Source organism: Pelophylax lessonae (assembly GCF_965119305.1).
Source record: "Pelophylax lessonae genome assembly, chromosome: 1".
NCBI lineage: Eukaryota > Metazoa > Chordata > Amphibia > Anura > Ranidae > Pelophylax > Pelophylax lessonae.
The window spans coordinates 4,274,873-4,301,597 of NC_138768.1; the positions used below are offsets into that span (position 1 = coordinate 4,274,873).

General features: G+C 44.7%; 2 protein-coding genes across 2 annotated transcripts in view; one reads left to right on the forward strand and one right to left on the reverse strand.

Annotated features, from left to right (window-relative positions):
• Positions 1-26,725, reverse strand: part of LOC309551015 (uncharacterized protein) — a gene marked incomplete at both ends in the record, with an annotated part of 209,781 nt that overhangs the window by 135,129 nt on the left and 47,927 nt on the right. Inside the window, 2 exon segments of the mRNA XM_082251433.1 lie at positions 9,568-9,726; positions 10,198-10,947. Of these exon segments, the coding sequence (XP_082107559.1) occupies positions 9,568-9,726; positions 10,198-10,947 (909 nt within the window).
• LOC309559461 (NACHT, LRR and PYD domains-containing protein 3-like) overlaps positions 1,155-26,725 on the forward strand; it is a 44,716-nt gene continuing 19,145 nt past the window's right edge. The window contains exons 1-3 of the mRNA XM_082262733.1: positions 1,155-1,393; positions 4,233-4,268; positions 21,745-23,452. Coding sequence (XP_082118859.1) covers positions 1,177-1,393; positions 4,233-4,268; positions 21,745-23,452 — 1,961 coding nt within the window. The 5' untranslated portion in view covers positions 1,155-1,176. The remainder of the gene's footprint in view (positions 1,394-4,232; positions 4,269-21,744; positions 23,453-26,725) is intronic.

A 26,725-nucleotide genomic window follows, 5' to 3' on the forward strand; every position in this document is an offset into this window, starting at 1 on the left:
AATACCAATGATGGGGCACTATTCCTCCCACTAATACCAATGTTGGGGCACTATTCCTCCCACTAATACCAATAATGGGACACTATTCCTCCCACTGGCACCAATGATGGGGCACTATTCCTCCCACTGGCACCAATGATGGGACACTATTCCTCCCACTGATACCAATGATGGGACACTATTCCTCCCACTGACACCAATGTTGGGGCACTATTCCTTCCACTGACACCAATGATGAGGCACTATTCCTCCCACTAATACCAATGATGGGGCACTATTTCTCCCACTAATACCAATGATGAGGCACTATTCCTCCCACTAATACCAATGATGGGACACTATTCCTCCCACTGATACCAATGATGGGACACTATTCCTCCCACTAATACCAATGATGGGGCACTATTCCTCCCACTGACACCAATGATGGGGCTTTTTTCCTCCCGTTGATACCAGGACATTTTCTACTCCCACTGACGATGGTCAACCCCCCTAAAGTCTGTAGGACCGTAAACTGCCTCTTTGTTTAGAAAGTTTGAGACCCCTGTTGTTGACTATTGGGATTAAGCGTGAGTAATCCAAATATGTGGACTGATCACCCATGTCCTACAATGGACACCCAGATATGACATTCTTGTGGTTAAAAGGACTGCCCTGTATGGGATTACTATGATTCATAGGATCACCATACCATTGACATTGGTTAATATATAACAATGGAGGCATCTGAGTTGCACTTAAACATCCTCCTCCCCCAACATGTAATGCCTCCAATTTCCATGAGCAAAAATAGCTAGGGAGATTCTTCAAACAATGGAGGGGTTCCTCATCTCTGGGTGTACTTCATTAGGAACCCAAATTCTTTCACCTTCTTCACTAGCTATTTATCCTTCCTAGACTTCTCCTGTGCTGCACTTATTTTCTTATCCATCAGAAAAACATTTGGCTTCCAAAATTTGCTAATATTTTGCTTATCTTGCAGGTCACTACGTTGGATTTTCGGTTTGTATGAGCGATGGCCGCCTCTGTATCCCCAGGTAAGTAATACTTGTAAATGTTTTTGGACTTCAGTTCCTCAGTCCTGATATATCCGTATGGTTCATCTTCCTGTATTAATATAAAGGTGAGAAGCACTTTGTGGATCAGTACTGGGAGAAGCTCATCCAGCAGATCACTATGGTACATCCAGTGTTGGACCATCTTCTACAAGAAGATCTCCTGACTCAGGAACAATATGACATTGTGAAGGCTGAAAACACAAGCCAGGAAAAGATGAGGAGACTACTGACATATACCAGAGGCTGGAATACCTCAGACAAGGACACTCTTCTCAGAGCCCTAAAGATCAGCAACCCCGGAGGCACTAAAAACCTTGGAGGAACATCACTATTAGGTACCATCTTTTAATAGCTTTCAAGACATTTGTTGGGCCTAAAAATCTACTTTTCATGGGCAGATCACATTCTAGTCTATGGGCTTCAAACCAGATTAGGTGGTTCATGACTGACCATTTGGTTTATCCTAACTGATTGCTAACACCTTAGATAGAGATGATGGATCCACTCATTGTGTCTGGGCATTAGGGATGAGCTGCACACACCTGGGTTTCAGTTCCCTGAGGTTTGATTTAACATAGGAAAAGAAAGTTTGGCTGATGAATCTGAACCCCACTGAAGTCAATGGGAGCCCAATCTGGGAAAGTAATTTTCTCAATTTTAAAGGGTAATTGCCAAGGGATAAAACAGGGGGTGGGACGAGTCAATACAGACGAGTCAATACAGAAGAAAAAAAAGTAGTATAGCAAAAGTGACATTTACAAAGGAAATAAAATAGTATTGGGGGGGGGGGGGGTATACATGTAAAAAAAAACTCATGCGAGGTCCTTCCCAAAATCAGAACGGGACCCTCTGGATCTGGTAGATTTTAGATAGCTCCCTCATGCATAAACAAAATGACATGGGGTCCCCCAAAATCTATACAAGACCCTTTGGATCTGGTACAGATTCTAGGTAAAATCCAGTGCAAACAAAATGGTGTGGGGTCCCTCCCAAATCCATGCCAGATTCTAAATCCAAGCATGCACCCTACCAGGCCACATCCCCTTAACATAGAGTAGGAGACCATGTTATTGAGCACAAGGGACCCTGGCCCGGTGGGGAGTGCAGAAGGACTTGTAGGAATTTAGAAGCCCTCCTTTGGATAAGGGACCCCCAGATATCCATTCATTCCTGGCTGTGCAAATGAATGGGGCTGGTGATGTCACTGTTTAGGACTTGGCGATGTCTTCTCAACAACCACTGTCAGCGGGATCCTGACGTGGATAAGTGCAGTAGTTATACCGTGGATATACATTATGTTTTGTTCCTGGTCTATGGGTAAATGTTCATGCACTTTTCCGAATGTGCCAACAGCCAAGGTTCAGTCTAAACACAACCTTAAGCACATCCCTAATGGGAGTTCATGATATACATGGGCTTTGGATTGAGCAGGTCTTCAGATTTCCCCAATAATCTGGTGCTCTTCTATGTTCATCTGAAGGTCTGAGAAGGAGTATTAACCACTTCCGCACTGCTCACTGAGCTGCTACTGCGGCACAGTGGCTCGTTATCGTTTGGCGACCTACGTCACCAGACATTCCCCTCTCTCGGCGGCGTGCGCGCCACCGGAGGCTCACTCCCGCTGTGTTCAGTCACATCGGGAGTTGGGCCGGGGGAGGAGAGGCGGTGATCACCGCTGCTCTTCCCCGATCATCGGGGATCTAGTGTGGAAATCCAACCGCTTGTGTAAACAGAGCGGGCGGATCTCCTAAGTGACAGACAGTGACAGATTGCAGGATTCAGCATAGCTCAACCTGCGATCTGTCCTTGTGTCACACAGTCACCTCCCCCCACACACGTTAGTAAGCACCAGGCATACATTAACCCCTTGATCACCAATAACAATTAACCCCTTCCCTGCCAGTGTCATTTTTACAGTAACAGTGCATATTTATAGCACTGATTACTGCAGTAATGTCACTGGTACCCCCAAAAGTGTCAAAAATGTCAGTCAAGGGTCCGATCTGTCCGCCGCAATGTCGCAGTCCTGCAAAAAAAAACCGTAGATCGCCGCCATTACTCGTTAAAAAAAAAAACACCAAAAATGACAGAAATCTTTCCCTTAGTTAGTAAACGCAATAACTTTTGCGCAAACCAATCAAAATACGCTTATTGCGATTTTTTTTTACCAAACATATGTAGCAGAAAACAAATTGGCCTAAAATGTTAAAAAAATGTGATTTTTACATTTTTTGGGGGGGGGGGGGGGAATTTCATATAAAAAAATGTGAAAAATATTGTTATTTTTTCAAAATTGTCGCTCTTTTTTTGTTTATAGCGCAAAAATTAAAAATCGCACAGGTGATCAAATACCACCAAAAGAAAGCTCTGTTTGTGGGGGAAAAAAAGGACATACATTTAATTTGGGTACAGCATCGCACGACTGCGCAATTGTCCGTTAAAATAACGCAGTGCCGAATCGCAAAATATGGCCTGGTCAGGAATGGGGTAAAATCTTCCGGTCATAAAGCGGTTAAAAATACGCTCATTGAGAATTTTTTTGTCAAAGACATGTAGCTAAATACATTTTGGCCTAAATATATGACAAAAATTGAATATATTGGATATTTTTTAACTGTCAAAGTAGAAAAATATTGTTATTTTTTCAAAATTTTTGCATTTTTTTTATTAATATCGCAAAAAATAAAAAGCGCAGAGGGGATCAAATACCACCAAAAGAAAGCTCTGTTTGTGGGAAAAAAAGGACGCAAATTTCGTTTGGGTACGGCGTTGCATGACCACGCAATTGTCCGTTAAATTTGCACAGTACCGAATTGCAAAAAGTGGCCTGGACGTAAGACAGCAAAATCCTCCGGTGGTAAAGTGGTTAATGAATGACAGGTCCATGCATTCACTTAATTGATAATTCTGGCCATGTGACCTCCATAAGATTCATATACTGTAGGTCTCCAGTGAGTGATAGTCAACCAGGGGGTTCCTTATAAGTGGTAGCGCTTCTGGCAGTTTGTGATCTAATTTGTTATATTATTAATGCAGAAGGACTCTTCACATAAAATAGTTTCCTCATCTTCAGATATGACTTTGCTATTGCTAATATGATTTCATTACGTTAACATTTTTAAAGTATACATCAAATTATTTTTTCTCCTGTCTGTGAAAATTATCTTTATTTAGAGAAACCGAAGACTGAATCTGGTGGCCAAATCAAAGGTGTGTACAATATACAGAATTCTAATAGGTTGGAAATTCAGGGACATGTCTGTGAAGCACCTAGTAGCAGGAATGGAGACCCTAGTCATGGAGCCAATATATAATATAGTTATCATTGTATTTGCTTTTTTCATTTTTCATATCATTCTGCAATATATTTGTAGCACCCTCCTAGATAGGTTGCTAGTTAGTTTAGCCAAATTTAGTTCTTCTTGGCTCCCCTGTAAACAGTGGAGCAGCTTGTGATTACTTTGGACTGTTCTGGGTTTCACTGGTTGCAGGATTGACTACGTCCCTCTGCCTCCTGGAGGATTCTGGAATGTAGTGGGCAGGAAGAGTCAAATTCACAGCCTTAATATTTATGTGGTCCAAGCCAATCCCTGGAGGAGGATGCCCAGTAGGTGGCAGGAGAGCACATAAATAATCCTGGCCTGGGGCAGCTTGTTTCTTGTCCAAGAGGAGAGGTTCTCAGCCTTAAGAGCCTCTACATGTGCTCATCAAGGTCTCAGCTATGCTAGAGCTCGGGGGCCTCTTCTTGTGTTCATTGAGGTCCTAGCTATGCTAGAGCTGGGGGGGGCAGCTCTTGTGCTCATTGAGGTCCCAGCTTTGCTGGAGCTGGGGGGGGGCCTGTTCTTGTGCTCATGAAGGTTCCAGCTATGCTAGAGCTGGGGGGCCTGTTCTTGTTCTCATTGAGGTCCCAGCTATGCTAGAGCTCGGGGGCCTGTTCTTGTGCTCATTGAGGTTCCAGCTATGCTGGAGCTGTGGGGGCTTGTTCTTATGCTCATGAAGGTTCCAGCTATGCTAGAGCTGGGGGGCCTGTTCCTGTTCTCATTGAGGTCCCAGCTATGCCAGAGCTGGGGGGGCCTGTTCTTGTGCTCATTGAGGTTCCAGCTATGCTAGAGCTGGGGGGCCTGTTCTTGTGCTCATTGAGGTTCCAGCTATGCTAGAGCTGGGGGGCCTGTTCTTGTGCTCATTGAGGTTCCAGCTATGCTAGAGCTGGGGGGCCTGTTCTTGTGCTCATGAAGGTTCTAGCTTGCCAATCCCCCGGAGTAAAATTTACTGGCAGAATGCCAAAAATTTACGGACGGCACCAATTTTTTACTGGCACTGCAAAAATGTACATAAAATAGCCGTTTTCAGTGCTAAACCGTGCAAATATGAATAATTAAACTATAAACAAGCAGATAGTGCTATTAGCAATGTGTTTAAGTTAAACAAAAGTCATAAACCATATTTCTCCATTTACATGTCCTTCTCTGCCCCCTGCCTTTAGCCCCCCACAGCACTGCCGTCCTCTGCCCCCTGCCTTTGGCCCCCCACAGCATAGTGTCCTTCTCTGCCCCCACAGCACTGTCCTTCTCTGCCCCCTGCCTTTAGCCCCCATAGCACAGTGTCCTTCTCTGCCCCCTGCCTTTAGCCCCCATAGCACAGTGTCCTTCTCTGCCCCCAGCATGATAACTCCCCCAAGATGATGAGACCCCCAGAATGATGACTCCCCCATTACGATGACACCCCCGGATGATATGACCCCCATAATGATGACTCCACCATAATGACTCCCCCATAATTATGAAACCTCCAGGATTTTAGGATCCCCCATAATGCTGAGTCCCCCAGTAACAGAGCAGGGGGCGTGTCTGCCCCCCGGTATGTAGTAGATGGGAGGGGGTTGCTCGTACCTTGCAGGTTCTGCACTCTGATGTCGCTGATTTGCCGATGAGCTCCTCTCTCTGGAACCAATCATCCCACTCGTGTCCCGCCATTGGAGGAGGGGGGACCGACCGGGGGGGGGGGGCGGCGGAGGGTTCTCCCAGGACGGCGGAGAGAGCCCCGTCCTCTTCTTCTTCTCTAGCCGCAGCCAGCAAGACAGTGTCACTGTCTTTTAAAAATGGCGCCAACTGTCACCAGTTCTTTACTGCGCATGCGCCCGTCCAGCCGGAAATAGGCAAGCTTTTCCGAGCCCGACAGGCTTCGGAATGGCGCATGCGCAGTTGCGTGTCGGCCCGTTCTGACATCTTTATTACGGGTGCCGCTGCCCGTAACGGGCATTTACGGGCAGCCCGAAAATGGGCTAAAATTCACGGGCTGCCCGTAAATCTACGGGCGGTTGGCAACATTGGCTAGAGCTCGGGGGCCTGTTCTTGTGCTCATGAAGGTTCTAGCTATGCTAGAGCTGGGGGGCATGCTCTTGTGCTCATTGAGGTTCCAGCTATGCTAGAGCTGGGGGGCCTGTCCTTGTGCTCATGAAGGTTCTGGCTATGTTAGAGCTCGGGAGCCTGTTCTTGTGCTCATTGAGGTTCCAGCTATGCTAGAGATGGGGGGAATCTGTTCTTGTGCTTATCAAGGTCCCAGCTGTGCTAGAGCTTTGGGGCCTGTTCTTGTGCTCATTGAGGTCCTGGGAGGCCTGTTCTATTGAATTTTGCTGGAACTGGTTAAGGGATTTCACTGAGTATCTGGTCTGGAGGGTTCGCGGGAGAACTGTCTGGCTGATAATGGAAGGAGTGTGTAGAATCCTAGTTATTGTGTGCTGTTGCTATCCCTCGTGCATCAGTGACAGTGCCTACTGAAGTTGGAGAAAGCGAGAAATGTCCTTGTGTTTCTATATTCTGCTACTGGAGTATCCCACAGCTTACCTGCACCCTGTCCAAGTTCAACTTATAAGAAAGGTGCTTAAGCCTAGCGCTTTATGTGTGCCACATCCCTAGTAATAATAGACAAAAAATGGGGTTCCCCTTATTGGGACTTTACAGGCACATAAATCATATGAAAAGGAGTTATTTAGAAAAATAATAATTTTTAATTTTATTTATAAACATATATGATAATGGTTTAAAAACAATGCAGGCAAAAAGAAGAGACAGGCAAATCAACCACAGCAGTCTGAACTGAAACCCGACATGTTTCGAAGCCAGGGGAATTTGCTTCTTCTTCAGGGGATGGTTCAAACGGTACTCTAGTGAATAGATAAATTGATATATAAAAAAACATGAATTTTAAGGTTTTTTAAAACATTGCAGCGTAACTCTAGAGGTTTACATGATAAGTATTAACATTGGCGAGTACTTACAGGGTTGAAAAATAACTGTGCTCAGGTAGCCTGCACGATTAAAAGCATCTGGTGGGTGCGAGTGTCCTTGCGACAGAATGCAATAAAGGAAATGGTAAATAGATACCCTGGTCAGTAGACCATAGCTGTTGAGGTCAGGTGTGTAACCCACAATCACTGGACGTCTGAAGTCCTCAAATTGAAGAAGCCAGGGACAGCCTTTTAACATGGATGGATACCAGGGACATAGGTAGCACCGATCTGAAAAGTAGACAGATCAGGGCTACATTGATTGATATATATAGTTAATAAGTGAGGGGAAATTGTATTTATTAGTAGCACTTTAACAGACAATGTGCCATAAGTGGCCCAACATTAAAGGGGCGTATAAGGCCGATATAGAATATAGCGACTAAGTATAAAGCCAAAAGGACGTTTGAGAATGCTACATGATAAACGGGTCCATTGTAAAAGGAAGATCAGTACCTGGATGATAAATGATGGTAAGGTGAACGGCGTCCTCTCTGCACCACAGCCAGCAAACAAATGCGCTGGCTGTGTGTTGCGAGAGGTACACTATAAGAGTGCTGGCCAATTAGTGAGAGACGTATGTCAGCTGGCTTCAAAGGGGAAGGGCTTCCCGGAACGCTGGCATCTGCGCTCCACCGACACGGGGATCAGGGCCGGACGTGTAAATACACTGCGGCTCCTAATTGGTCCAGGCTGAACCACAAGGTGACAGAAGAAAGAAGAAAAGGACCAAACTACCACGCACATAGCGCGTTGTATGTCTCCCCGTGCCGGGACGCCCAGTGGAGGAGGGGCACAACCCGGAACCAAAACAAGATGCTGAAAGAGGTTTAACAATAACAAAATATTGCCAGATTGGCTATAATGCAGGAAAGTGTGCTATGATTGTATCAATCAAGGGTATAAATAATAATTATTGCATATACTTGTCAGCAAGGGCACAACCCACAGATGTAAACAATTACAGACACAGGAGAACAAAAAATGACAGGGTCATCAGCAACAGGAAAATATACATACAACGTATGTCAATAATAAGGAACAACATAAGATAATGAAACAATCATCAGAAAATATATATGTATATTTTTAACACATGACAATATCAAACATATAATCTTTATACTTTAAAGGATTGCATGTTATACAATATATAATATGGTTGGAAGCAGGACAGAAGAACCATATAGGCATATAGACACCGATATACAATATAATGGTATATAAATCCCCATTGTGTTAAGGGTGAATAAACTGATAGCAGTCTGGTTGGGGAGGAGAATTAAATCTCCTTCCCTCCAGAGTTAAAACCCTCAAGGAAGGGCTTGAACGATAAGGATCCATTAAGCCCTGGGGGCTCAGTGGCCCTGAGCGAATAGATCCACCTTAATTCAAGTTGGAGGAGGGACTTGTTCCAGTCCCCTCCTCTAGGGGCAGGATGGACTCGATCAAGGATCAAGAACTTCACTTTAGGCATTTTGCCGGCGTGTGTTGTAGCCACATGCCTACCCAGAGGTAACTCAGGGTCTGCTTTCCTCATGCTTAAAAGATGGCGATAGGCGCGTTGCCAAAATTCCTGTTTGGTCTTGCCAATGTAAAAACATTGGCAAGAACAAAGTAGGAGATAAACCACGCCCATCGTGCGGCAATTTGCAAAATGCCTAGGGCGGTGGACAATTCCATTGGGCAATATAGGGAATCTTTGTGTGAACATGTAGCCACAATATTTGCAATTGCCACACATATATGTCCCTCTATATTTGCAACAGGTGGACATATCGGTGTCGCGAAACTCACTGCAAACTACTTTGTCTCTCAATGCTGGAGCCCTTTTGTAGGTGAAATTGGGTGAATCTGACACATATTGGCCCAAAATAGGATCTGAGGTCAATAGGTGCCAGTGTTTGGATACAATGCGCCTAATTTTTTGATGTTGTTGGTTATAGGGAGTTATAATCCTTATTGTGTCCTCCTTTCTAAGACTAGCTGGTGTTTTTGGAGCTAATAGTTCATGTCTATCACTGTTTAAAGCTCGTTGATACGCTCGTTTTAGCGATTTCTTAGAATAACCCCTACGTAGCAGACGGTTTTGGAGTGCGTCAGCAGCCACTTGAAACAGTTTGAGGTCTGAACAGTTTCGTCTGAGCCTCAGATACTGACTAGTGGGAATAGATCTAAGTAGAGGGATGGGGTGGAAGCTTGATCCATGCAATATGGTGTTACCTGCGGTGGGTTTACGGTAGAGGTTACTTTGTAAAGTTCCATTTTCGCTACGTGCAATCTCGACATCAAGGAAGGTGATCTGATCAGAGTCCATATTCATCGTAAATGAAAGATTAAAGTCATTCTTGTTCATGTGAACCAAGAAGGCTTGAAGGGACTCTGTGGGACCGTCCCAGATGAGGAACACGTCGTCGATGTACCTGGTCCAAAAAAGGATGTGACCAGTGTACATCGACATTGTGTCATCGTCCATAAGAAAATGTTCCCACTCCCCCAGGTACAGGTTGGCATAAGATGGGGCACAACAAGTGCCCATCGCTACCCCCTGCACCTGGAGGTAGTGGGAACCATTAAAAGTAAACACGTTATGCGTGAGGATGTGCAACAACAAGTCTAACATAAACTCTCCAAAGGCATTTAATGGACTTTGGCCAGATATGATGTGCTTCACAGCTGCAATACCCCTGGAATGGGGGATTGAGCTGTAGAGAGCCTCTACATCGATAGTGACTAAATACGCAGTAGGGGGGACCCAAAGGTCCTTAATTTTATTGATGAAATGAATGGTGTCCTTTGTAAAGGAAGGTAGCTTATGAACAAGAGGTTGAAGATACGCATCAACTAACTTACTTGCGTTGTCTGTAATAGATCCGCATCCCGAAATGATCGGTCTTCCGGGAGGATCAGTAGTACTTTTGTGCACCTTTGGGAGGCCATAGAATGTGGGGGTGACAGGGAATTTGGTGCGGATAAAATTCCAAATATCTTTAGAAAAAACATTGTTAAGGTAGGCAGTATCCACCAACTGATAAAATTCCAAGTTGTACTTGGTAATTATATCTGGTGTGATACGCCTATACCAATGGGTATTGTTTAAAATGTTTGTACACATTTTGATATATTGGATGTTGTCCATTATCACAATGTTCCCACCTTTGTCAGCCTGCTTGATGGTAATGAATTTGTTAGTTGCCAAGTTGTTAATCGCCTCTCTTTGTGCTTGAGAAATGTTAGGTTGGGATAAGGGGCGTGTATTTAGTTTTTCAACTTCCTTCGACACTATTTTTAAGAATGCGTTGATATTCGCATTCTGAATGGGAGGGTAGGCATCAGATTTTTTGCGAAAATCAGTGCCTGCCATCTTTTGTTCTCTAGGTTCAGGAGGGATACCAGCGAGTAAAGAGGGAAGGTCCACACGATCTATAAGATCCTTGTTTTCTTCGAGGAGGGTAATTAGCGTATCTAAGATAGGATCCTGTTCACATGGTCTTTTATTGTCTTTGTGGTACATGTATTTGAAATTCAGTTTGCGAGCAAACAAATGAAGATCTTTAATAAAATCAAATTTGTTGATATTATTAGTGGGGCAGAAATTCAAACCTTTTTGTAATATGGATAATTCAGATTCAGATAATTTGTAATTGGATAAGTTGATAATAGAAAAGTCCGCATTGTCTTGTACCACATTGGTGTGGGAATGAGGAGTGATAGTGGAGGGGGTTAGGTGGGGGGAAGGGGTGATGGGAGTGTGAGTGTGGGTTGTGAGGCTCGTTGGTGAACCACATCTAAAAAAGTTTGGTCATCTAGATGAGTGATAGAAGAATGATGTGTGGGTAAATTAGACAAATTGGTGGAGGATGGTGCTTGTTGTGTAGGGGGAATATTGGACAGTGCAGGTATTGAGGGTGTAGGAAAGAGGGATAATCCCTCTTTGTGTTGAGGTTGGGTATTAGACTTTTTGGGTACTGGATCTAGACCAAACGCATGGGGTCGTTTAATGCGTTCCATTGGTGTTTTATGATTCTTAACGGAAGGTGGTAATCTAGTTGTATATTGAGGTGCTGGAGCATTGATGTCCTTATTAGGTGGTCGAATGTTAGGTTTGTTGTTTGTCCAATGGAAAGCCTTGTCTTGTAAATAGGTGTTTTTATCCTTGTTAAGAATTTTTTGTTTCTTAACAAGGGTGTTTTTGTTGAAGGTGTCTAATTGTTGTTTTAATTTAGCTTCCCGATGAGGAAAGGTAGTATGGCTTTTATATTTTTTCAATTTTTCACATGTAGAGGCTATATGTTTGTCCAACTCCGTGGTTCTTGATGAATACTCCTCAATGAGGAGATTCATGTGTTTCTATATTCTGCTACTGGAGTATCCCACAGCTTACCTGCACCCTGTCCAAGTTCAACTTATAGTAAAGCATTAAAAAAGGATAACCCTAGACTGTTCTTTGAGCCAGAAGAGTGATTGATACTGTGTGCCTGGCTGTTGATATACTAGTTTGGGAAATGAAGGCCCCTTGAACCTCATTTAGGGAAAGGGAGTCTTGACTGCTGGAAGCATGGCATCACTGTGGGTGTGAACCTAAAAGAGAAGTTAAGTAGCTCCCTTAGGATTGGCTACAAAGACCAGAGGTGACTGGGTGGAGTCTGAACTCTAGGAAAAGACTACACTGGGGCACATCCAACGTCTCTGAGGAGATTCATCTGTCATAAGAGTCGCCCACCCTCCCACCCGTTGTGATGTTTTGTCACAGCTTTATTGGCGGTTTTGACCTTGCCAGCAATTGATGTTGCTTTATGGGCCATGTCCTCAACTTAAATTGAGGGATCAGTCTAATGTCTGTCTGGCACTGATGGTAAGGACAGGCCTCTTAGACTATGTGAGTTTATTTTCTATGGGTGCTCACACTATAACCCTGACTGGCATTGCTGTTTGGTACATTTGGAAAGTTGTTACCTTTGGCAACGTTCAATAAAGGTGTGGCCTTGCCCTATTTCCAACTTAATCAGCTTCTGTGTCTTTGGGGGGGGGGGGGGGTATTGGTATTGGTATTGGTTTATTAGTTGGTCATAAATAAGCTTATGCCGCTGTACAGAACACTGGTGAGACCTCACTTGGAGTATTGTGCGCAGTACTGGAGGCCATATCTCCAGAAGGATATAGATACTCTAGAGAGAGTTCAGAGAAGAGCTACTAAACTAGTACATGGATTGCAGGAAAAAACTTACCAGGAAAGGATAAAGGACCTTAACATGTATAGCTTGGAAGAAAGAAGAGACAGAGGGGATATGATAGAAACTTTTAAATACATAAAGGGAATCAACTCGGTAAAGGAGGAGAGCATATTTAAAAGAAGAAAAACTACCACAAGAGGACACAGTTTTAAATTAGAGGGGCAAAGGTTTAAAAGTAATATGAGGAAGTATTACTTTACTGAGAGAGTAGTGGATGCATGGAATAACCTTCCTGCAGAAGTGGTAGCTGCAAATACAGTGAAGGAGTTTAAGCATGCATGGGATAGGCATAAGGCTATCCTTCATATAAGATAGGGCCAGGGACTATTCATAGGATTCAGATATATTGGGCAGACTAGATGGGCCAAATGGTTCTTATCTGCTGACACATTCTATGTTTCTATGTTTCTATGTTAAGCCTTTGCTTCTCAGCAGTCAAGCACTTGGGGAAAAAGCAGGCCCTTTCAAGGGTGAGTCCAACACATTCCTCCACCCAAAAATGAGTAAATATGAGATATTTCAGTAGACATGTTTGTGTGAATTTTTTTTATATCCTAAGAGTAGACAAAAGACAATATGGGGTTCAAGAATGACCAGACAGTATCTAATGAAATATCACAATTTGATTATAAAAAAACTTTTATTATTACAGAATTTAAATGTAGCCCCTCCTAGGTAGGAGCTAGTGAGAGAATATTGCTTTGAGCCTTGTCTGCTTACCAGAGGGGCTACAGGTAAATCTATATTGTTCTCTGCCTACCAGAGTTAGTAAGGTCTGCTCATTGTGCTTTATATGTGATTCATTGTGTCTAGAGAGAGTTACACGCTGGTCCAATAGGGAGGCATGTTGGACAGCGGGAGGAAACCTGACGAATGGATGCATAGGCTTTGATACAGTCCTGGTGATTGGCAGAGGACGGGTCACCTCAGTGCATTCTGGGATACTGTATAAAAGCTAGGAGCACATGTGCTGCAGGGTCTTTGGCTGGAGAGCAGAGTCCTGGAGGGAGGGGGATGGCTGCCTCCTCCTCTGTAGCAGTGGCATGCGGTTGCAGGAGGTCGTCCTGAGGACCGAAGGAACGGCTGAGAGGAGCTGAACCCAGGGGTCCAGGAGAGCTGACTGAGGGGGAGACACTGGAGACCCTGGGACCACAGTATCATGAGTACAGGGACTCGTGTCGGGGGGGGGGGTCTGACCTGAGGGGGGCCACCCCACGTGTAGGATAGTCCGTGGACAGGTGTCGACGGTTGATATAAAGAGGATGCTAGAGAGAGAGTATCCTGAAGATAATTACAATCTCACCAAGTCATCTTAGGAAAGAGACTTAATTCCCAACTTCACCTATAGGGGCAGGGCGAATCAACAGCCTGGCTGTACCTAAAGATAGAAAGAGTCCTCAACCAATTGTGCATTGTTCATTTGGAGTATCCCACTATTCCCTTCTCCTATCCCTAATTTAAATAAACACAAAACAACCAACTAGCCCTGGACTGATTATTGAAACGAGCCAAGGAAGGAAAAATAAAGAACTTGTATTCAAAAGAACTGTATGCTGGTGACTCAGGGGGACCCGAAAAGTGTGATTCTGGCAGTCCTTACGGAGGCAGTGCTACATAAAAATGGATGCTTTAAAAATGGACAGACTACACATAAGGTCACAATATACATGCATAAAATCACAACGGCATTGGTCATGACTAGGGTACTGTCCTTCCACTTTGACCTCTGCCATACCCTCCAACCCCTTCAAGAATCACACTGACAACCAGGTTAATGGCCAAAGCAGCCTTTTATTAACCAAGGTAATAAATAACACATAAACAAAGACCATAACTTAAATATCAGGTAAATACAGTGTAACTGGAGCCTCAAGGTCCTAGTGGGCATTACTCACAAGAAAAATACCTGCAACCTACTTAACAGGCCTCCAGCCGCAATACCAGCGACTCGGAGACAACCAGCCGTACCTCAGCACAACAAGACGGGTCCCTACCAAGTACCTTTTTTGGTGCCCACAGTAACCTACAAGGACCTTGTACCCCGCCAGCTGCTTGACAAAATTGACCCTTACACCCGAACCCAAAAATAACAATTTGCCAATCAGAAATAAAATACCAGGGCGGGGGGCAGGAGGGAAGTTTTCCCCTGCCGATCCCTCTTCCAACTGGAGACCCTACCGCCCACTCAGCCTCACCAACCCCCGCAGTTCTACCCCTTCCCAAACCTGTACCCAATGACTTATTTCTTGTAATTTGATTCCCCCTGCCTATCTATCTAATAGTGACCTAAAACTCACAGTTCCCTACACCCTTTAACCCCTGTCATGCCGGTCCTCCTTCAATGCTCTTCTTTTTTTTTTAACTACGGGCCTCTCTGAAGTAAGAATGTCGACGTGTTTTTTTTTAAAAAAATCTTTTTTCTTCTTTTATTGATAGAAAACATAACTACAATACAAAACAATACTTCAACAAACAAACAAAAAGACATGCATGGGCAATATGTCACAGTGCAGCAAAGCCAAGAAAGGACCTACAATTATATGATACATACATTACTCGGTCAAGTACAGACGAGCGAAAAAAACAAAAAAAAACAAAAAAAAAAAAAATCCATGAGCTCAAGCATCCGAGGACATATCGGAAGCTGTCAACAGTTCTGCTAGCCACCTATACCATACTTTATCATATTTCTTCGGACATCCCCGCGAGTGTTTGTGTCTTTATAAAGTGGTAAATTTTTATTCACAAGCTGTTTCCAGAAAGAAAGGGAGGGCGGAGAGGGTCGTTTCCACTGCATCGTAATAGAAAAGAAGAAGGCCAATCAAAGTGCGCTCCATTCCAGTCGGTGCCAATGGTTCCACCATGCCCAATATACAGGCCTCCATTGTAGGTCCAATGGAAAGAGACGTGACTAAATTAATTAAATCTAGACCCTCACTCCAGAAACAGACTATTTTTTGGACAAGACCAAAAAACATGGGAGAAATCTCCAGGGGTGGCCCCACATCTCCAACAGTCAGAAGAATGGGAAGAATTTATTTTATGGAGAATGTAAGGGGTAAAATAAGCCCTATGAACTATTTTAAATTGAACGAGGCGGTCTCGCAAGGAGACCAAGATCTTAAAGGGGAAACCCCAGATAGCGTCTCAATTCTCGTCATCAAGTTACGGAATGTCCTGTTGCCACCGAGATCGAAGTCCTGCTAGAGGGGGCAGGAACACAGAGATCAGATGGCAACAGAGACGGGAGGAGGGCTTAGCCCCGCACTCCAAGCGGAGCGCCCCCTCCAGGGTAGATTGCGCAATGTGATCTGGAGAGTGTGAAAACTGAGCTTTGAAGGCATGGGAGACTTGTAAATATTAAAATAAATAATATGTTGGAATGTTATAAGTGGAATTAAGATAGGAAAAAGGGACTAATGATTGTTGCGACACTATTTGAGGAACTGTTTTTAGATCATATTTAGTCGATGCATAAGGTTCCAGGATCGTATAAAAATGAAGAAGAGTAGGGTTAAGCCATAGAGGGGCATTCAGGGATAATGCTGATTTAGGATAAATTTCATAGGCCAGCCCAGCCCTCCAGGCCCGGAGAGTCGTTTGCATGGAAGGGGTTAAGTCATATGGGGCCTAGGGCAGTGCTGTATCTTGGCCTAGGCCAACAAGGCCCAGGCCTAGGGCGGCACTTTGCAGGGGGGCAGCAAAAAAAATGCACCCTGCACAAAAAAAAACGGCCTCCTCCCGGTTCCCGCACGAAAAGGGTCTCCGCCGGCATGCGCTACACTTTTAATATAGTGCCAGTCTTATCTGGTGAATTGGGCCAGAGGGCAGAGTCCAGGAGGCAAATCGGTCTGGCACCCCATAAAGCGGTCAGTGATGAGGCTGCACTGATGGGCAGTAATGAGGCGGCACTGATAAGGCTGCGCAGATGGGCACTGATGAGGCTGAGTGTGTGGGAAATGATGAGGCTACGCTGATGGGCACTGATAGACTTGTGGTCTGTGGTTCACAGATGATAGGGCGGGTCGTAAACAGTAAAGGGCGTGGCCTTTACAGGAAGGGGAGGGTCATATGTAAATTAGGGGGTGCACAAGTTTAGTCAGGCCTAGGGCAGCACAAAACCTAAATACACCACAGGCCTAGGGGCCTCTGAAGACAAGATATTTAAGTGCCTCCAGGGATTGAACCACGGCCGCTTCTAGAAAAGTGGAAGGATTAAGCAAATCAGGGTTCAACCACCATGCCACTGTCACCAACTGAGTAGCCAGAACGTATTTATGGCAATCAGGAAAGGCAAATCCGCCTTGAGTGCACGGACGCATCAAGGTGCTCAATTTATAACGTGCTGACGAGGGACCCCAAAGAAAGGACGGAAATATTTGGTTCAGTTTTACAAAAAAGGATTTGGGTATCTGCTGTGGGGAGTGCCTAAAAAAATAAGTGAATTTGGGGATTATTTTCATCTTGATTAAATTGATGCGGCCCAAAAGGGATGAGGGAAGATTCTCCCATGCCTTCAATGTCTGCCTCACCATCTGTAGAACCCGGGTCAGGTTCAAAGAGATAAAGTCCGAGGCCTGAAGAGAAATTATCACCCCAAGATACTTAAAAGTATCCACCCATTGTAAAGGATTATCAGAAAATGCTGTAAGTTTAGCCTCTTGATCAATAGGGAACAACAACAATTTGGACCAATTCCCTTAGAGACCAGTATACTTGGAAAAGGAATTAAGTACCTGAAGGGCACCCCGCAACGAAGGGCCGGCATCATTAAGAAATAGCAACATGTCATCGGTATACAGGGCTACCCCCTCCTCCAGCCAACCAATTTTTAGACCCCTAATGTGTTGAGAGGTGCGCAGGGCTTTCGCTAATGGCCCAATCGTTATGGCAAACCATGCTGGAGAGAGAGGGTAGCCCTGCCGCGTTCCCCTATACAAGGCAAAGGGGGCGGACAAGCCTCCCCCCAGCCTGAGAGAGGAAACAGGGCTGGAATATATAACCTTGAGCCAGTCAATGAAAATCAATGGAAAGCCCATCCTGCTTAGCGTTTCCCACAAGAAGGGCCATTCGACCGTGTCAAATGCCTTTTCTATGTCAAGAGAGGCAACTACCCGAGAGCCGGCGTTGACATGGGGGGCATGAATATTCGTATACAACCTACGGATATTAACATCTATGGCCCTAAGGGGCATAAAACCCATCTGGTCTGAATCGTAATAGAGGGTAGTATAGGATGAAGACGCAAAGCGAGAAGCTTCGTCAAAATTTTCAAATCATTATTAAAGCGGAGTTCCAGGCACAGAATCATTTTTTTTTTAATGTCCCCCAAACAGTGACCCTTAGACCTCTATACATTCTTACAATGAAATAATCAGTTTGCACGTATAAAATCTTACTTTATAAAATGTATGACGAGCGACGCCATCTTTGTTCTGGATCGCCGAGTCCGTTGTGGGGAAATGTCTTCCCTTCTTCCTTGTTCTAGTGGGCGGAGGCCTGTGAGTCCAGCGCGAAATCTCGCGCATGCCCAGTACTATGCGATCGGCATAGTACTGGTTTCCATAGGAACGGCAATGTTGAGGAAGTTGACGCTGTTGTGACAGAATGCTATACCCGCTCAGACCCTCGTCACTTCCGCCCCGTGCGCATGCGCACAAGGCATTCTGGAGGTCCGATGAACAGCTAACTGAGAAGAGGCGGGGCTGAGGCGTCATCGAGTTCTTACAGGGGGCGGGGCGGGGAGGATTAGTAGACCTGAGAGGAGGCGGTACACCTGAGAGGAGGCGGTACGGATGCAAATATCATCGAGTTCTTACAGGGGGCGGGGCAGGGAGGATTAGGAGACTTGCAGCCGTGTAATAAATGTATTAAAAGTAGTTCCTTCGGTACTGTATACTAAATAATAAAATAATAATAATAAAATAATGAATATTAGTATTAGTATCCGTACCGCCTCCTCTCATGTGTACCGCCTCCTCTCAGGTCTACTAATCCTCCCTGCCCCGCCCCCTGTAAGAACTCGATGACACCTCAGCCCCGCCTCTTCTCAGTCAGCTGTTCATCGGACCTCCAGAATGCCTTGTGCGCATGCGCACCGGGGCGGAAATGACGAGGGTCTGAGCGGGTATAGCATTCTGTCACAACAGCGTCAACTTCCTCAACATTGCCGTTCCTATGGAAACCAGTACTATGCCGATCGCATAGTACTGGGCATGCGCGAGATTTCGCGCTGGACTCACAGGCCTCCGCCCACTAGAACAAGGAAGAAGGGAAGACATTTCCCCACACTCAACTTAGTTAGAAGTCCTCCAGTTGTGCATAGTTCATAAAGTTGCAGTATCCCACTCATCCCTTCTCCCATCCCAAGTTCTAAAATAAAAACAAGAAAAAAAACAAATCCCCTGGATTCTTTACTGACTGAGCCAAGCACTTAAAGTGATAGGAATTTACAAGTCATTGCTATGGGTAACCCAGGGGGATCCGCTTCAAAGCACCTCCCAAGGGAGTAGTGCTACACATATATTTTGGGACATTATGTGTAGTCTGTCCATTTTTAAAGCAATTTTGTAATAATGAAAAATGAATTGAGAAGGATTAAGAGAGGTGCATGGAAGCCAGCCAGCCCCCAGTCTTATGTACTCACCCTCCAGTCTGATGTACTCACCCTCCAGTCTGATGTACTCACCCTCCAGTCTGCCACCAACCAAGTAGACCTGTCTCATGATATGAATAAAGAACAGGGGTTTAGTTGACACGCATTTGCAAACGCATGTGTAAGCTGCAGGGCCACTACATGGCACCCTGTTTTAACTGCAGTCCTAACACTTTTAATTTGAGTGTCTCCACACTGGGAGCACATGGCTGCTAATGGATGGATAGGAGGCAGGTGGGAGGGAGCAACCCAAACCTCCCCCAACCCACCCCCATCAATGACTGGTCTAGTATCTCAAAACTCTAATAGCGATGTTCTTGTGATGGTACAAACTGAAAATGACCAGCTGAGAAGCATACACCTCCAACCCCTTGGCGGATGCAGTGTAAAACACAGATTGGGACTTTATATGAGGCTATTGGCCTGTATAGCACAGTGCCTCCATCCCTAATTTCATAAAATATTTGGGACTTTACATGAGACAAGCAGGTCATGCTATGGTCTCCATCCCTATGTATGAAAAAACTGGGGTCAAATCAGGCTGCATCCACCAAAAAACGCACGAAAATCACACGGTGGGACTTTAAATGAAGCACCAGCCTGTAGGCAAGGTGCCTCCATCCCTGGTTACATAAACAATGTGGGCTATGTGGGACTTTAGGTGAGACACCAGCAGGTAATGCCCAGCGTCTCCATCCCTGTATCAGAAAAAACAAATTGAAAAGGATTAAGAGAGGTGCATGGAAACCAGCCAGCCCCCAGTCTGATATACTCACCCCCCAGTCTGATGTACTCACCCCCCAGTCTGATGTACTCACCCTCCAGTCTGATGTACTCACCCTCCAGTCTGCCACCAACCAAGTAGACCTGTCTCATGATACAAAGAACAGGGGTTTAGTTGACACACATTTGCAAACGCATGTGTAAGCTGCAAGACCACTACACGGCACCCTGTTTTACCTGCAGTCCTAACACTTTTAATTTGAGTGTCTCCACACTGGGAGCACATTGCTGCTAATGGATGGATAGGGGGCAGGTGGGAGGGAGCAACCCAAACCTCCCCCAACACACCCCCATCAATGACTGGTCTAGTATCTCAAAACTCTAATAGCGATGTTCTTGTGATGGTACAAACTGAAAATGACCAGCTGAGAAGCATACACCTCTAACCCCTTGGTGGATGCAGTGTAAAACACAGATTGGGAATTTATATGAGGCAATTGGCCTGTATAGCACAGTGCCTCCATCCCTAATTTCATAAAATATTTGGGACTTTACATGAGACAAGCAGGTCATGCTATGGTCTCCATCCCTATGTATGAAAAAACTGGGGTCAAATCAGGCTGCATCCACCAAAAAACGCACGAAAATCGCACGGTGGGACTTTAAATGAAGCACCAGCCTGTAGGCAAGGCGCCTCCATCCCTGGTTACATAAACAATGTGGGCTATGTGGGACTTTAGGTGAGACACCAGCAGGTAATGCTCAGCGTCTCCATCCCTGTATCAGAAAAAAACAAATTGAAAAGGATTAAGAGAGGTGCATGGAAGTCATCCAGCCCCCAGTCTGATGTACTCACTCTCCAGTCTGCCACCAACCAAGTAGACCTGTCTCATGATACAAAGAACAGGGGTTTAGTTGACACGCATTTGCAATTTTGTAATAATGAAAAATGAATTGAGAAGGATTAAGAGAGGTGCATGGAAACCAGTCAGCCCCCAGTCTGATGTACTCACCCCCCAGTCTGATGTACTCACCCTCCAGTCTGCCACCAACCAAGTAGACCTGTCTCATGATATAAATAAAGAACAGGGGTTTAGTTGACACGCATTTGCAAATGCATGTGTAAGCTGCAAGGCCACTACATGGCACCCTGTTTTACCTGCAGTCCTAACACTTTTAATTTGAGTGTCTCCACACTGGGAGCACATTGCTGCTAATGGATGGATAGGGGGCAGGTGGGAGGGAGCAAACCCAAACCTCCCCCAACCCACCCCCATCCGTGACATTTTTAAAGCAATTTTGTAATAATAAAACATTGGGGGAGATTTACTAAAACTGGAGCACTCAGAATCTGCAACTGTGCATGGTAGTCAATCAGCTTCTAACTTCAGCTTGTTCACTTAAGCTTTGGTAATAAAACCTGGAAGCTGATTGGTTTCTATGCACAGCTGCACATGATAATGCACTTCCCAGCTTTAGTAAATAACCCCCATTATGTTTTGATTTTTTTTTTATATCAAATTGTGATATTTCATTAGATACTGTCTGGTCATCCTAGAACGCCCATTGGCTTTTGTCTACTCCTTGGATTACAATTTTTTGGGTTGATGACCACATAGTATTGCGCCTGACAAGGAGGTTAGGCACCAATGTTGCCCTCCACACATATCAACTTTAGAATCTGTTTTTTTTTTATATAGTATATTGGTTGAGCTAGATGGACTTGTGTCTTTTTTCAACCTGACTAACTATGTAACTATGTAACCTGTTGTATATTTCTAATCATAGACTCAAGAATGAAATACATGATGTCTACAAGGCAGAGATACCAACGCTTCAAGGCGTACAACTCTTGTAGAGGGGAGTACGTTAGTCTGGACAAAATATATACACAAATCCTACTGATAAAAGACAATCAACATAAACAAGAGAGAGAACATGAAATACAATATTTGGGTAGAAGACATCTTCAGCTACTGAATGACAGAACCTCCGGTGAAAACTCCCCAACCACAGCTCAGGCTTTGTTTAATCCTGATAAAGAAGGCATTACTCCCAAGACTGTGGTTCTAGAAGGACCGGCTGGCATTGGAAAAACGATGACCTGCCAGAAGATCATGCTGGACTGGGCCTCCGGGAAACTCTACCAAGACAAGTTTTGTTTGCTGTTTTATCTGAGCTGTAGGGAACTCAACAACGTAACTGGCTGCATAAGCCTGGCTAGACTCCTATCCAGAATCTGTAGACTGCCATATGAAGAGGAAGTCATGAAGGCAGTTTTGGGTGATTCTGAAAACCTGCTCTTCATCATTGATGGTCTGGATGAGCTCAGATGGTCTTTGGAGGATCAGGCAGAGCTTTATGAAGACCCTTTTCAGGAAGCTCAACTAAAAGTCATTCTGAGAAGTTTACTGAAAAAACAAGTCCTGTGTGAAGCTTCTCTGATTATCACCACAAGATCATTTGTTTTAGAGAAGTTGGATGAACTTCTTGAAGATCCACGCTATGTAGAAGCTTTAGGATTCACGGGAAAGGAGCGGGAAAAATACGTCTATAAATTCTTTAAAGATAAAGATGTTGCAGAGAAGGTTCTTGGAATAATTAAAGAGAATGACATCGTATTTACCATGTGTGCCGTCCCCATCACATGCTGGATTGTGTGCACAGTGATGGAACAAGAAATAAAAAAGGACTTGGACCTATTCCAATGTAGAACAACCACCTCTATCTACATCCTCTACCTGAAGGGTTTAATAAAATATCACAGCAGGAAGAAGCCGGTGGTGACGTGTCTAAGGAAGGTGTGCGCTTTAGCCAATGAAGGAGTTTTCATTAAGAAAATTCTCTTCGAGGAGTCAGATCTGAGAAGACACGGACTCTCCATGACAGAGATGGAGTCAGTATTTCTGAATGAGAGCATTATTCATCAGGACATTGAAATAAGCACCTGCTACAGCTTCATCCATCTCACTGTCCAGGAGTTCCTTGCCGCTTTGCATTATGTGCTGGGAGAGGAACCGTCCAATGGGAAGGGGACCCCTGGAGCCAATTTTCTTTCCCAACCTGAAAAGTATTTTGGGCAATCTATGACTGAAATGTGTATTAATAAACCCCATTTATCATTACTGGTCCAGTTTCTGTACGGACTCACGGACAATAACCAGGGGAAGGAACTTTCCAAGATCACAGGATGTGACATTGATTTCCGAGCTACGCCTGCCATGATGAGCTGGCTCGCCCGTGATGGCGTATGCTTCTATAATGAGCTCATCTGCAGCTTGTACGAGATGCAGGACGAGGACTTTGTTAGGACGCTGATGTCTCGCACCAGGAGTTTGACATTTCGGCTGTTGGGAAAAATAAACTGTATTCGGCAGCTGGCCTACTGCTTGAAAACCAGAAAAGAAACTCACAAAATATCATTTATGTGCTGGAAGATGGGACTGGAGGACTTCCAGATATTATCTCCATTCCTGCAAACATGCTCAGTGCTTCAGTAAGTATTTCATTTAATTAAATCGATTGATTAACTTAAGCCCAAGGCCTTCATAGCAATAATGGGAGACCTGCATTTCACTTACCTACTCAGATGTGACTCAGTTGTAACTTTTGGAGTATTTGTATAGTTGGAAGTACATAATACATATTGTGACAGGAATCACCTTGGGCATGGGGGAAGTGGACCCCAAATTCATTTAGAGAGGTTAGGGGGCACCATGCCCAGCCTTATGGGGCTCTCTTATGTTTAAGTCACCCTGCGTCTGTTATCGATGCAGGGTGACCAAGAGGGTGGTGAACACTGAGAATATGGTTTGGACTACTTCAAATGGGACAATAATATGCATTAACCATATCTCTCAGGAAATATGGAGATCTATCTTATTTCTTTACACTGTCAGGCACAGGAAGTGCAGTTCCTAATTTCGGCATCCAGGAACTAGGAGAGACACTATGTCTGCTAATCATTGAAGTGCTTTTGTCTAAAATAGGGTCTGAGACAGCTTTTCCATTCACCTATTGTTAAGTGTGCTAATGAGCTCACCTGTGTCTGCTAGGGGATTTAATTACACTGAGTAATGTGTATTGGGGATCGTATAGAAACCATTGTGTGATGTGGGGGGGTGGATCTGTGTAATGGCTCATGTTCTATTCTCAAAGTGTATATAAAAGTCTAAAGGTGGTTCAATAAACAGTTCATTCTGGTTTCACTCCAAAACTTGTACTGTCGAGTTCTCGGGGTAAGTATAGCCAGAATCACGGATCCCGTGTTCCAGAGCTTAGGTCGGTGGTGTCCGGATTCTGTCACACATATAATCTGTATACATACTTGATGCTGTATACACTGACTGGCCACTCTATTAGGTACACCTTACCAGCAGCTGGTTGGACCCCCTTTTGCCTTAATTCTTCAAGGTATTTGAAACCTTCCTCAGAGATTTTGCTCCATAGTGACATGATAGCATCATGTAGTTGCTGCAGATTTGCTGACTGTCCATCCATGATGCCAATCTCTCGTTCCACCACATACCAAAGGTGCTCTATTGGATGAGATGTGGTGAGTGTGGAGGCCATTGGAGGACAGTGACCTCATTGTCATGTTGAAGAAACCAGTGGTGAGATGATCTGAGCTTGGCATTATCCTGCTGGAAGGAGCCATCAGAAGATGGGGACACTGTAGTCATAAAGGGATGGACATGGTCACCAACATTACTCAGGTAGGCCGTGGCATTTAAACCATGCTCAGTTGGTACTAAGGGGTCCAAAGTGTGCCAAGAAAATATCCCCCATACCATTACACCACCACCAGCCTGAACCATTGATACAAGGCAGGATGAATCCATGATTTCATGTTGTTTACACCAAGTTCTGACCCTACCATCTGAATGTTGCAGCTGAAATCAAGACTCATCAGACCAGGCAATGTTTTTACAATCTTCTATTGTCCAATTTTGGTGAGCCTGTGCGAATTGTAGCCTCAGTTTCCTGTTTTTAGCTGACAGGAGTGGCACCTGGTGAGGTCTTCTGCTGCTGTAGCCCATCTACTTCAAGATTGGATGTGTTGTGCGTTCAGAGATAGTATTCTGCATACCTTGGTTGTAATCAGTGGTTATTTGAATTACTGTTGCCTTTCTATCATCTGGAACCAGTCTGCCCATTCTCCTCTGACCTCTGACCTCAACAAGGCATAGTCCTCAACACAACTGCCACTCACTGGATATTTTCTCTTTTTCCCACCATTCTCTGTAATCCCGAGAGATGGTTGTGTGTGAGAATCCCAGAAATACTCAGACCAGCCCATCTGCCACCAACAACCATGCCACGTTCAAAGTCACTTAAATCCAGTTTCTTCCCCATTCTGATGCTTGGTTTGAATTTTATCAAGATGTCTTCACCACCTCTAGATGCCTGAATGCATTGAGTTGCTGCCATGTGATTGGCTGATTGAACAAGCAATTGAACAGGTGTATCCAATAAAGTGGCCAGTGAGTGTATATTACATATAGTGCATGTGTATGTGCATATATACACTATATTACCAAAAGTATTGGGACGCCGGCCTTTACACACACATGAACTTTAATGGCATCCCAGTCTTAGTCCGTAGGGTTCAATATTGAGTTGGCTCCGCTCTTTGCAGCTATAACAGCTTCAACTCTTCTGGGAATGTTTGACCATTCTTCCATAAGCGCATTTGCAAGGTCTGGCACTGAAGTTGAACGATCTATTTCATCCCAAAGTTATTCTATCAGGTTGAGGTCAGGACTCTGTGCAGGCCAGTCAAGTTCCTCCATCCCAAACTCACTCATCCATGTCTTTATGGATCTTACTTTGTGCACTGGTGTGCAGTCATGTTGGAACAGGAAGAGGCCATCCCCAAACTCCTCCCACAAAGTTGGAAGCATGAAATTGTCCAAAATGTCTCGGTATGCTGACGCCTTAAGAGTTCCCTTCACTGGAACTAAGGGGCCAAGCCCAACCCCTGAAAAATAACCCCACACCATAATCCCCCCTCCACCAAATAATTTGGACCAGTGCACAAAGCAAGGTCCATAGAGACATGGATGAGCCAGTTTGGGGTGCAGGAACTTGACTGGCCTGCACAGAGTCCTGACCTCAACCCGATAGAACACCTTTGGGATGAATTAGAGCGGAGACTGCGAGCCAGACCTTCTCTCCAACATCAGTGCCTGACCTCACAAATGCTCTTCTGGAAGAATGGTGAAACATTCCCATAGACACTCCTAAACCTTGTGGACAGCCTTCCCAGAAGAGTTGAAGCTGTTATAGCTGCAAAGGGTGGGCCAACTTAATATTGAACTTGGGAGGACTGGGGCAGGGTGGCAATTGCCCCCCGGACTGCTCTGATGCCCCGTGAAAAGGTTCTGCCAGAGACATGCCTAAAGGATTCCTGGTGAAGAGAACTTAAAAGTCCCCACCGCTAACCTACTGAGTGCGGGATGAAGACAAGGACAGAGCGCAGGCCCCCCCCCCCAGCATGGATGGCGTAAATTGTAAAAAAAGTCGCGCTCAGTAAAAAATGGAACTAATTAAATGTCCAAAAAAGTGTCCAAATGAATGTCCAATTAATCCCAATATAAACAGTGAATTAAATGAAGGAATAGTGTCAATCCAGATTCCCTTTAGGTAATATGCTTACCAGAGCAAATAATATCAAAGGCCCAGGATCCAAATCAGCAATCTTGGTGTTGTTAGTAGATATCCTTTGATGGACTTCCAGGGATTTGGATGTATGAAATCATGGAAAAAA